The 13,681-nt window shown below is 34.1% G+C and overlaps 1 protein-coding gene across 1 annotated transcript in view; it reads right to left on the bottom strand.

The window, feature by feature from the left end:
- LOC149805304 (uncharacterized) overlaps positions 1-13,681 on the bottom strand; it is a 113,722-nt gene that overhangs the window by 2,211 nt on the left and 97,830 nt on the right. Inside the window, exons 26-28 of the mRNA XM_089933962.1 lie at positions 12,505-12,647; positions 11,319-11,467; positions 437-575 (exon numbers count right to left, since the gene is read on the bottom strand). Of these exons, the coding sequence (XP_089790088.1) occupies positions 437-575; positions 11,319-11,467; positions 12,505-12,647 (431 nt within the window). The remainder of the gene's footprint in view (positions 1-436; positions 576-11,318; positions 11,468-12,504; positions 12,648-13,681) is intronic.

Raw genomic sequence — 13,681 nt, 5'->3', positions numbered from 1 at the left:
AACCCATGCCGACAGAGGTGAGATGGCAGTGATCCATAACAGACATCGCTTTAGACCACTCGGCCACTCGGGGCCCCTTGTGGTTTTTGGCAAAGATAAAGAAACAATATGGATCACTGAATTAACTATGTACATCCTTGATTTCTCCCTTTGAAGAATGGAGATTTACATGACTTTAGGATTACAATCTTGGTTAGTAACATGTACTTTAGTCTGGCTTACAGTTCATAGCAAATAATGTAGGTTTTATAAAACAAGTAACCAGACTAAACTTTCTGGTAAGTTTAGAACAACCCCTCCTACACAGTGATCTTTACAAACGATTAAATAAAAATTAAAGCTGTTGAGATGTGACATTATACTGAATATGCTACAAACTAACTCATAAATGGTGATGAGATAAAAAAAAAAGGAAACAACACCTAATATGACTTACTGTGGCTAATGGATGCAAGTCTTTCGATCTGTTGCTCTCGTGAGCCCCCAGTGTCCAAACCTCGGTTCATTAATTCAACCTGAAGATCTTCATCAGGCATGACGTATGGATTCATACATGGCTTGGTGTCCACCAAAAGCTAGAAGAAAGGATCAGAGACTTAATAAATGACCAACGAAATGCATCCTTTTAGTATGGAAAAGAAAAATCCCATTCAAGGATTCATATCTGTTGGCATAAACACTGCCTTGCAGAAGTTACTGCCATGAACATCTAATCCTAAAAGACATTCCCTTGATAACATAATTTCTCTTTATTTGGAAGGATAGTCTGATAGTCAGAATTATTATCACTCTCTCTCTCTCTCTCTCTTAATCTAACATAGTCATAAGACATCATGATATTTTTCCATGCATTTTGTACTGAAATGATTATGTATGGTAATTTCTATAATTAATTTATCTATTTTACCTACACAGTCATGTACAACACATGCATAGTAGTAGCTAGGTACATCATAGTTCGCTTAACATGATGTGTCTCATGATAAACTCCCATCCCCACTGTCATCGACATGTTTTGAAAAACGTGAATACAAGTCAGCTTAGCAACAAACAAAACAGATACAGTGAGAGAACTTTCTTGACACCACAATATGTGCCAGGAACCTGTATAAACAGTAAACAGTCATGCTGAATGCTCAGGACAGTTTTGTACAGCTTAGAGTCACAGAGTTGATTAAAATGTACATCAGTCAGTGATAAACAACCATACTTGCATAGACTACTTAAGTGACCAACAGTATCTTATGTGATGCTGTATAATGATTCTTTGTGGGAGAACACTAATGGCTTATTTCCATTAGCAAAGTATACAAGGTGGAACAACCCAATTCTACTGAAGTTAAGTAAGAGATGTCTGTTGAAGAAACAAAACTTTTTTACTCTCCTTGCCTTCAACAATAATATTTAAGCCATCTTAATGTTAAGGATTATTGGATAGTTTGTGATCAGTAACATTTCCTTCTGAATTTTACAGTAGACATGATAGAGTGCATAATTGTCATTAATTTTTTTAATCCGTGATGAAATACACTAGTTATTCTGTGAAGGATGAACCATGAGAGAAGAAAACACAGTGCCCAGCAGCCCAGAAACTAAATTTTAGAACTCCTGGTTGATGGAGTCTGATCTTGTGCAGTGCATCAGAAAAGGCAAGCAGTTTATACCTTGCACATATGACAAACACCATACTGAGATAAGTCATTATGGAGTTTATGACATGCATCAACATGTGTGTGTGTGTGTATGTTGTTTAATGGCACCTCAGTACAAAAGTGGATACATAGTTTCAACAAAAAGTTATACTCAGAAAATGTAAAATAAAACTGCACAGAAATTTTTTTTTAAAAATTGCTTCCAAGTAAGCAAATAAATACAGTGGATCCCCACTATAACACAATAATTGGGGTAAAAAAAAATTGGATAGCGTTAATATCAGGGTCATGTTAATGTGGGGTTTTACAGCATTTTACTTTTTCAGAGAACAACGCATTGGCACATATACCATCATTCATGTCTAATGTATCTCATGAATAGGGTATCAACATCATTTACTATCGTGCCGTTGTGGCATGCAATTCATTCATAGTGCATGTGATTCCATTGAAAAATTGCACACAGATTTAAAATATTCAATAATTTTGTCACAGATCATTGTGTCTAAATTCAATATCTAATATATAGCATGAACAGAGTATTAACACTGTTTACATACCATCTGATATCGTACCATCGTGGCATGCATTTAATTCATAATACATGTAATTCCATTGCACAAATTGCATACATATTTAAACTATTCAGTAATTTTGTCAGAGATCATTATGTGTCTGAATTCAATGGGAAAAATTAACAGCAAAATTAGGTTAACAAAGGCGAAGCACATGTACGGTTCTGTACAAATTTCATACTGCTAAAAAAATTTCACATGAGTTTCTGTGTACCTTTATCCATTGTAAATTCCCAATAATTAATACTTCTATGCCTATTCATGTGAACAATGACAGCAAGAAATAATTAACAAACAACACATGCTTTCAGCGTGCATATAACTTTTACTTCAGATTTTGTGAATAGCGAAAGAAACATGTGAAAAATACTCTTATAAAGATTTTTAAGCTGAACGCATGTATAATTTCATACCCTTTTAAATTCCAGCTAATAAAGTGGACTTTATTTACTGGTCAACTAATTGCATCTAATAACACTGCCAAGCCCAGCAAACATGTTGGTGGCTTTCATTTTTTTTTTTTTAAATTGTGGGAATCTTTTAACAACCACCACATTGTCTGCTGCTTGCTTGTGTATGCAGTTACAGAAAAACACATGTTGGCTATTGTTTGAGCAACGATTGTATAAAGAATTAATTTAAGACAATCACAAAGAAGACTTACTGGCTTACTCATGGATCAGTAATAAGTAACATTTCCAATAATGTTTATTTTGGTATAACACTTCAAGAACCTGGTAAACTTGTTAATTTCAGAAGCAACACCATGATCATATTATATTCTAATTCATACACAAACTCTTCCCCCAAATGATAATAAACATTTTACACACTATTTCCTTGTACTTTAGAAGAATTTTTTTTTCTCCGGGTACAAGAAATATACACATACATGTATTTAAAATTTCAGGAACCACGCCACAATTGTATTATATTCAAAATTCATACACGATCTCTTCCCCAAAATGATATTAAATTTTTTATACACTATTTCATGTACTTTGAAAAAACATATATTTTCATGTGCGAATAATATATGAAATTTTGGGAGCCCCACCACAACCACGTTAAATCCAAATTTGCGTCATCACTGGGCATGTTATAGTGGGGTCGCACTGTATGTACAACTCAATAATATATAAAAGATAAAGATGTTGAAATTTATGCGATGTATATAAATTACCAGATAATTTTACACATGCAAAATCCTGTTTAAAAAAAATCATTAAATTTTTTTGTTTAAACTGCATTCTATAAAAAAAAGTCCAAGATTTGCTCAGGTGGAAAGTCTTCATACAGTTTCTTAACAATTTCAGGTCAAAACAACTTTCACTGGAAAAAAAGTCACCCCCTGTCTTTTCCTTGTTTTGTTTTTTCACTATGATTGGTCAAAAAATAACTGTGAAAGCAGACTTTGTCTTGAATGAGATAGCAGTTAATAACATTTCCCTGGCATTGTCCCAACAAGCATTAATGGTACAGATTTTACCCATAAAACAACACCAGACAATATGGTCAGATGGATGCAATTCATTGCTGGGGGAAAATGCAGTTGGCACATAATGCAGAAAACAATTTTTTTAAAAATGGGACTGGTAATTCTGATACTGAATAGACAGACTGACAATATGATGCCCCTAGGTACACCTATCCTTAGGATAGTTTTTAGATAGGGTGGATACAACTTAGCTTTCAAATTTTGATCTTTAAAGATTTAGTTATAAAGTCAGGTAGAAGGCCCCTTAGACCTAGAATGAATAGATGATTCATTATGCCACACTCTCATGTGGTATCATAAACTTTCTCAATGTCAAATGAGATAGCAACTATAAGTTATTTCTTTATGAAAATGTCTCTAATAATTCTGACTAGATAGTCTACTGTGATTATCTGGCATCTGAATTCATACTTGAGGTCTAATAATAGCTTGTTGGACTGAAGATATCAGAGAAGCCTGTCAATTATCATTTATTCCATCATTCTGAAATACATCTTGTTAGTGATATGGGATGATGGATAGAAAGGAGAGTATGATCCTTTCCAGGTTTATGTACTGGGATCACTGTTTCTTATGGCCAAGATGGCTAGATATAAACAGTTTCCCAGATTTTACTGAAAATGGTTATTAGTTTGTTAAGAGCTGTAGCAGGTGTTTCAAAAGATGACAGTGGATACCATCTGGTCCAAATGAAGTGTCATCGGATAAATAGTTCCCTCAGAGTAAAAGGTTTATTGTAATCTTCAGCATTAGCAGATTATAAATTTAAAAAGAACATTATCTTTCAGCTTTTTGACAGAACAGAATAATTCATTTGTGCAGATTCTTTTTTGAGAATGTTAGATTTCTGATGAGGTTGTGAACATTTCATCAGATTTCTATTGGTGTTTGATACAGCTTTTGCTTTTTGCCAGTGCTTTTTCAAACCATATTCCATTCTGATTTAACAGAGGAGTAACATTTCAACCTAAACACATAAAATCTTAGTTATCATCTTGCTTTCTATTGTGATATGATGAGCTTTAGCTCAGTATTTATGATAGTTATTCTTATTTTCATTTACTGGATTGGCATTGATTTTTGTAAGCATCTTTTTACATTCTCTGATACCATCTTTGCATGCATTATGAAATCACTGTAAGATGACACATTTAGGAATCACTTAAGAGATTGGCATCATATCACTAGCAACAACCTGGAATATAGCAACATCCTGGAATATAGCAACATCCTGGAATATATATATATATACAAAAGGAGATTGGATCCACTCTGTGGTTAAATAAATCAATTTTTAGGCTTGATTCACAGATAAACTAAAACATTCCTCAAACTGCCTAATTCAATTTCCATCTTTGACCTAGCATTAGAGCTTTGGATGTTTAAGTTTTAAATATGGAAATGATCACTATGGCACCTAAGAAAAAGACAAGATCCCATTTTCCCAATATTCTAGAAGTGAGGATAAAACAAGGTCATTTCCAATCAATTCCAGGTAAAATCAAGAGCTATTAGTAATGGCAACATTGCAAAGAACTGACACACTACAATTTTCAAAGAATGAACCTCAAACAGGAAATTATTATTGCTATCCAAACTTAGGAAAATGGGTAACTGGGGAGCATAAAAATAATAATAATAATAATAATAATAATAATAATAATAATGACCTTATTTAAAGAGGGTAACACAATTAGCTAAAAACTAATCTACCTTGAGGCCCTCATACAAAGGAATTTATTTATTTAAGCTGCATCTCTGAAACCACTGGATATATTGGGTTTGGAAGAAGGAAATAGAGTGGGCATTTCTAATCTCAGCTGGAATACTATTCCAGAGCAGAGTTCCAGAGTACTGGAAACTTTTTTTAAATAGCTCCTTATTTGGTTTGGGAATTTTATACTGTTTGGTAGACATGGATCGCAGGTGGGGAGTATTACCAGGTAGCCTATACTGGAATAGTGATTGTAAATATTCAGGAGCACTATTATGAGATATCCTGTACATTAATTTGGCTTTTCTCAAACAGATTCGGTCTTTAATAGGTAATATATATTTACCTACCAGCTAAACTTTCCTTGCTTTCTTTCTGGATTGATATTAGCCCAAATGCTCTTTTTTGAAGATGTGCCAGCTTTGCTATGTTTTTATCGTTTGAATTACCCCATACTGTACTACAGTAGTCCACATAGGGTTGTATGTAACTGTTATAAAATAGTTTTCTGTGCCTTTCTGGGAGAAAATGTCTTATCCTACTGAGAAGCCATAAACTTGAATTGACTTTTTTACTGATATGTTTGATATGTTCAGTCAATGATAGGTTATTATCTACCAGAACACCAAGTGGTCTATCATGACAGACCATTTGCAAATTTGTATCCTTCCATGTCAGACATAGTTCATCACTATCAAGATTTGTCCTTCTTTGCCGTGTTGAGATAAGTAATATTTTAGTTTTACCAGTATTTACCACCATGCCATTACATGTGCACCAGTTTTCCAGTTTGTTGATGGCATTCTGTTAAGAAATTTCGAGTTCATGCTTTGTGTTTTGGATGTCTGACAATGCTGTGTCATCTGCATAGAGATCTGTAACTGTTATTGAGTCTCTTAGTAAAAGTGGTAGGTCATTAATAAATAAAATGAATAGTAATGGACCTAGAATTGAGCCTTGTGGTACTCCATATCTAATTGTTTCAGGTTCAGACAGAACATTATTTATGTAAACATGTTGTGTTCTCTCACTTAAGTAAGAAGTAAACCATCTAATTGTTCTTTCATCACACTGGTAGATTTTCCATTTCTTCAAAAGGATTTCATGATCCACCATGTCAAAAGCTTTCCTGAAATCTACAAATACAGTTCCTATTATTCTACCTTGTGAAGTGCTTGAAGCCATTTATCAGTTAGGGAGATCAAGGCAGTCTCACAGGAATGGTTCTGTCTAAAACCTGATTGATTAGGGTGTAACAATGAGTCATGGACATGTTTTTCAATCAATTTTGACAAGTTTGGTAGTATTGAGATTGGTCGGTAGTTATCAGCATCATTCTTAGAACCAGATTTGTGAATAGGAGTTACTTTTGCAGTTTTCCATATTTTGGGGACAGATGAGGTTGCAATACTTAAATTAAATATGAATGTTATGCTATCTACAATAGCATAACTCATTGATAATAATCAAGTGGAATGCTAGAAATGGAACTCATTCAAGGCTTCATCAATATAAAGGTGCATGATGAATTTAATTGAAATCCAACATTTCTTAGTCAAGTTATACAATGGAAACCAAAGAAAAACAGACAGCAAAGACTCATAACTCTTCTAAATGATAATGTGGGATGCTAGAATCAAACTCATTCAAGGTCTCAAATGTATAAAGCTGCAAGCCAAATTTGTTGAAATCCATCAATTCTTCAAAAATAAATCCTCTGAAACCAACGTCAGAGGGATAGTTGATCAAGGGGTATAAGTCCTGCAAATCATGACATGAAAAGCTGGAAATCCAACCCATTCAAGTCTCATCAATATAAATCACAATGCCAAATTTGTTAAAAACCAACACATTCCAATAAAGTTATGCTGCAAAAGTAAGAACCAAGAGGACAGGCAAACAGGAGACATAAATATTTAGCTGCCAACCCCAGAGTACAAAAATACTGATTGCTTATGACAAAAATGCTGATTTTCAGGAAGAAATACTGATTTTTAAAACTTTAATGCATAAGTAACTATTTACAACATCTACAACCATCAGTAAAGCTGGACAATAACTTGGATAATTATTTAACGTCCAAGATGAATGTGTTGCACTCTTGCACCTTCTAGGTAAGTCATCTGACACAGGCTGTTTATAGGTGCCTTTTCCACACCTTGTCTTTTCAATCATTATTGATTCCAATGCACTTTCTTTCACTGATGATTTGAATTCTGTGTGAATTTTTATCTTTACTGAGCTAAAAATCCTATCACAATCAGTATTAGAGTGTGGTAAAGAAAGAAGTCCTAATATAAAATAATTCAGACAACTGTTTTCATTCTTGCACATGAGTAATCCTTTGCAATTTTACTGTCCGGAAAAAGTGTGCAAAATAAATTGCCCATGTCACTAGCAACTGAAAGAGGAAGGTTCCTTTGAAAAGAAAGTTTGTAAAACAAACTTCCAATCACATTACATCTCTCTAGTATTTATAAACAAGCTGATGATGAAGCAGCAAGCTGATGTTTATTAGCTTTTCATGATGTTTTATATCACGGGTACCACAATGCCCAATAGCAAATCAGAATTACACAATTAGCAAAATGCAAAATTTACACCTTTACTACAAATGGTTTCACAAATTTAAATATGACAGCATAACTCTCCTTCCAGTTCTATTTTATTTTCATTGCTGGAGGAAATTCTGAATCCTCTTCTTTCCTTTTTGACATGAAGAAGATGAAATACAGTGAAAGTAGCACATGCTTTGCACAATCGAATATGGTGGTTAAAGACTGGCATGGAAGCCTCAATTTTGAATGAACCAATCATATTTTAAAACTCTAAATCCCTATATACATCAATATATTTACCCTAAGAATGGAACTGGGTGCCCATTCTAGACAGAAAAAGTGCAAGGAAATTTTTTATTTTTTTCTTTTAAATTACAAAAACAGATTTTTGACAAAAAATGTACAGCCATAGTCATGTCCAAAACACAGGACAAATATGAGAAAAACAGGACACTTGGCAGCATGTAAATGCTGTAAATAATCTAATGGAATGCTGGGAAACAGGCTGATTCAAGCTCTTTTCAATATAAAGACCCATACCAAATTTGGTTCAAATACAAAATTCACTTGTAAAGTTGTTGCTGCAGAAACCAAAATGCCTCCTGTAAATGATGGTGTGCAAAATTGGAAAATGAATTCATGCAAGGTCTCAACAGTATCAAACTGTATACCAAATGTGATTCAAATTAACATTCCTTGGTAATGATGGAAACCAAAGTCAGGAAGATGGGCAATCAGGGACATAACTCTTATGAAGAACATGCTAGAACACTAAAAATAATAATAATAATAATAATAATAATAACAATCAAAACTTAATTTAGAGAAGGTAACTCAATTAGTTACGGAACTAATCTACTTTTAGGCCTTTTATCTGTTATGAACAATATATACAGTATATACAACAAGGTGTGAAGAATCTGGCCTGACACTAAATAATTAAGTGATTTTAAAAATCAAAGTCTCTAGCGTTGAACACATGCACAGGCAATTGTGAACACATAAACATATAAAAAATATAAAATATCACCCTGCATTGAAAAATTCAACTGAGTAAATTATGCAAAATTACAGAATAGCTTGCAGTATTTATTGTACTAGAACTGTTCAGTTGTCTAAAGATTTCATCCATTTGAGACACTGATTATGAAAAGAAGAAATGCTAGGAGCCTGCCTTATGTCACTGGGAATGTTGTTGGCCTTGGCATAATGTTATTTTTCCTTCTTATGGACATTAAATATGGAGTACCATCAGCATCTTTTTGGTGAAAGATATTGCTTAGATAGACAGGAATGGCTTTTCTGTACACTTTATACATCAATTTGGCCTTTCCAAGAAATATTCTTTCATGTATTGTTAAAATCTTTATATCATTCATTGCATTCTGGAAATTGTCTATACATTGATCTAGAATTAAATGGCAAGCCCTCTTTTGGAGTCTTAAAAGTGGTGTTATGTTTGAATTAGAGGTATTACCCCAAATTACATTACAATAGTAAAAATCTAATTCTTTCAAGTTCCCATCAATACAGAATTTCATGCCAAATCTGATTAAAGTATTTTTAAAAAATGATTGCAAAAGTTAAGCTGTGGAAATGCCAATTTTTGGAAGGGGATCAATAATCAGCAGCTATAACTCCTGCAAATAGTGAGAGAGAAGAGTAGGAATTAAATTCTCTGTCTCATCAGTGTTGGGGGTTTTGTAAACTAAAAAGTCATACTTTTAAGACAGCTGAAAATAAGTTATCTACTCGTATAAGTCAACAGAAATTAACTGGAAATTCATATTTGAATCAAAGACAATAAAATATCTGATTTTTTTCTGATGTATTAACAACACTTTCAAACAGACAATAGTCAGCAGACTTAGCACTGTCAAAATCATCACACACACACATAATCACCACCACAAAGACATTAAAAACCCCAGATACAACAAGTTTTTTCTTTCATGGATAATGGAATATAGTCTTCAGTCTTTGCTGCTCTTGACAGTTCATTAGGGGGAGGGGTGAAGGTGATTCAAGTGTCATTAGAGTTCACCTTTACACACATTGGAGACTGGATGCTGCTGCAATTCAAATGTTCCCAACAATCTTGATTTTTTTTCTTCTTAGCATGTAAAGAAATCTTTCTACATCTACACTGCTAGGAGAGAGCATGAAATAAGCAATGGCCACACTAGTTAGAATGTTTAAAGATGTTAGTTACTTTTGGAATTAAGCTCTGCATTTTTGCACTGTCCCAATGCTGGGTACTATATGACATGACAATGGATGTTGTATCTAAGCTCAATATGGTGTTTGCAATATATGCAAAGAATAAAAAGCCCCACCCTCCACCCCAACTGCTTTGCATCACAAATTAAAACTCCTTCAACCAGAAGCAATCAAATTTATTATTGCTAGGCTTGCTCATTTTGCCAGTGACTCATCCTTCCCTAAATCACAGTTGCTTCAGCATTTTGCCTTACAAAAAGTAAATATACTTAAACAATTTTCCAACAACCATAATAAACATTGTTGGTGATTCTAACTTTGCCAATAATCTTTAATAAAGATGACTTAAACGTTAGCATTCAGGGTCAGGAAGAGTAATAATTTTGGTTTCTTCAAAATGTATCTCTTTCATTTACTACATAAATAAAATGGGTTGTTACATTTTCTTTGACATACCTATGCAAATTTGTTTCACCACAGGATTTTTATCACAACATCACCCTACCTATTGTCAGTCTATAAAGTAATGTGTCCAAGGGTGGTTGTTTGTTTAGACTGACTGTCAACTGTATACACTGCCCTGAGGTGAGTTTTTTGTAAGCATTAAGTACAAATGTTTACTTTTTACACAGGTTAAGTACATGTATCTAGATTTCAAGAAAGGTCTACTTTTTTAAAAGTACAATTACTGAAAATAATGTATTTCGAAACATGACCAAGTCATGAGGTATGGGAGTAAAATATTTTGCTATTCATGTGAGGCACATTCAGTTATGCATCTGTATAAGGCTGCATACAAAATTATATTAAAATCCAACAAATCCCATTAAAGTTTTTTGTCTTGTGGAAACCAAATTGTTAACAGGCATATGGAGTGAGAGATGGACAGATGTAATAATTATATGGCTCTGTCAACTTCATGAAGCAGGTGCTAAATTATTATAGTACATCCATGATGCATAATTTAATGAATTTTATTAATATTGGTGACTGAATGGTCTATGCTTTTCTGACGGAACATCTCTCAGCTCGGTCAATCACATAATTTGTGAATTCACTCTGCATTTCTTTGTAAATTAATATTTTCACTGTTACCTTGACCTTTTTTAAAAGTTCAGCCAGTTTATCTCGGCTCTCTGTCATTTGCAGAACGTCCAGCAAGAAAATGATCTCACCCATCTTCAGACGTCGAATAGAGAATCTCTCCAGGAATGCTGCAGTCTGCTTTATTAAATTTCCTATTGTTGCACCTAAAGAAATGAAGAAAAACCTCTTCACTAAAATTTCTTTTAGCAAAACTGTTAACTTTCATGGATCCAGAATCATATATATATATATATATATATATATATATATATATATATATATATATATATATATATATATATATATATATATATATATATACCCACACCCACATTACATTAGAGCTGGGTACCCAAAAATATTTTGTTCCATGTGAATTCTTAACATACAACAATATGTACCATGGTGTACTGCAATTATATTAGGGATCTAATTTAATTTAACAATTTAATATCCTGAGACAGGGGACTGTCACTTTTTATATAAACAAATTCCATCTGTAAATAACTGGAAAAAAAATATCCTGCCCTGATTTATTGCAATATAACACATAATCATATCCATTATATTGTCTGAAGCGAAATAATTATCTTGAGATCAAATAAAATAAAATAACTCAGCTCAAAAGAAAATCACAGCCCTACCTCCCCAAAATGAAATGGTTAGTACCTTACCATTGATGAATTTGCTATGAGTATGTCAATTGTTGACAAAGTTGTAATTTAAAAACTGTTACTAATTCATGGGGACTATTTTGACCAGACTGTACAGACTCTCCACTAATATGTTCTTCCTCCTTTAAAATATTGTTTTACAAGTAATGTGGCTGGCTCAAAGCGTAATCTCTTCCTAGGCACACAGCAAAGGAGGTTCCAAACCTCAATGCAAAGAAAATGGAGGGTGCAAGCCTCCTGGACATTGGAGATACACTACAAAAGACTTGCTGTTGGTCAGCCTCTTACTGTGCTGATGTACCCTTGCAAAATTGGAAATACAGCTTTCATTTCTAGAATGCTGATCTGGGGGGGGGGGGGGCGCAGGAATTACAAACTATGAATCCAGTGACCCTGGATAATTATGCATTCTGGCTCTAAATGTGCACTCCAACTGGAATCTGATGTGTTGTTGAACAGATAGGAGAGGGGGATGGGTGCAGGCATGCAGATCCATGTAAAGGCAAGTAAACAATGTTTATGCTCACTGTGGCTCTTGAAGTGCCGATTTAATCCTGTGGGGCTCTCACTAAGTTCTGGTTCATGAGGAAGTTCATTCCCACGTAAACAAACCCCCAAGATGGAATAACCTCTGACTTCTTGAGGTTGGGTACAATGCTCAACCAAGTTCCTTATGGACAAACAAACAAACAGATCCTGATAGAGGGACTGAGCAAAAACATTCTGAATCAACCAGTTGTCAAAGTAATGGAAAATTGGTTCCCAGTAACAAGAGGTAAGATGCTACTACTCCCATGATTTAGGTGATACTGATGCAGAAGCAATTCCATGTGGCAAAACCCAGAACTGGAAACTTTCCTGGTCCAAGCAAACCCAGTAAAATGCAGGAGACTGGTCATTCAGGACCCTCTTGACTGCCGCTTTCTGCAAAGAGTGTGTATCTCCTCTCTCAAGTTCACGCAATTAGACAAGTGAAAAACATGTGGGTCAGAGATAGAGAGGTTTGTTCTGAAAAAGGAGTCAAAAGTCAGTGACTCTTGCTCCTGATGGAAAGGAGTCACCTATATCCAGGAAAAGAGGTCCAAGTGAGTACCAATGGGGATGTTTGGGAGTGTCAAGAATGGCAGCGAAGAGCTTGAGTCCATATGCATCAAATGTGGATAAAGATATACATACCAAGATACTGTTTGCCTGCTTTATAGCTGAACATAATATCCCATTTATGGTTGCATATCAAGTTTCTGTCCTGTAAAAATGTTCCCTGATTTGGAAATCACACAAAACATTTTCATACAAATGGAGGAAAACTATTCACATTGTGACCCAAGCTTTGGGTCCACATGACGATAAGAAAATTAGACATGTACCAGAATGAAAAATTTGCCATTCTCATTGAAGATTCTCCCTCTTTTGAAGTCAAAACTACTGACTGAACCTCCTGATTTCTCCTAAGCTGACTTCTCTTTACTGTCACATGAATTATAATCCTCAGCAGTTAATATAAAAGAAGCTTGCAATCACATATTAGCTTCATGTAATGCTGATGACCTTTGATTTTATGGTTAAAAAGGAGTCATTAATTACTTCTGCCAACTGTCTCAAGATAAAAAGTCATTTTTCCTTTATCAATACCATTAAACAGGCTCATTTAGGGATCCACTTGATCATGTGTTGGGGCATGTCAGCTGTTTTTGATGTTGTATT

Source organism: Sinohyriopsis cumingii, chromosome 2, assembly GCF_028554795.1.
Source record: "Sinohyriopsis cumingii isolate HCF-2022 chromosome 2, ASM2855479v2, whole genome shotgun sequence".
NCBI classification, from domain to species: domain Eukaryota; kingdom Metazoa; phylum Mollusca; class Bivalvia; order Unionida; family Unionidae; genus Sinohyriopsis; species Sinohyriopsis cumingii.
Note: the sequence above shows the minus strand (reverse complement) of the source record. Positions and strands in the feature narration are given on the sequence as shown.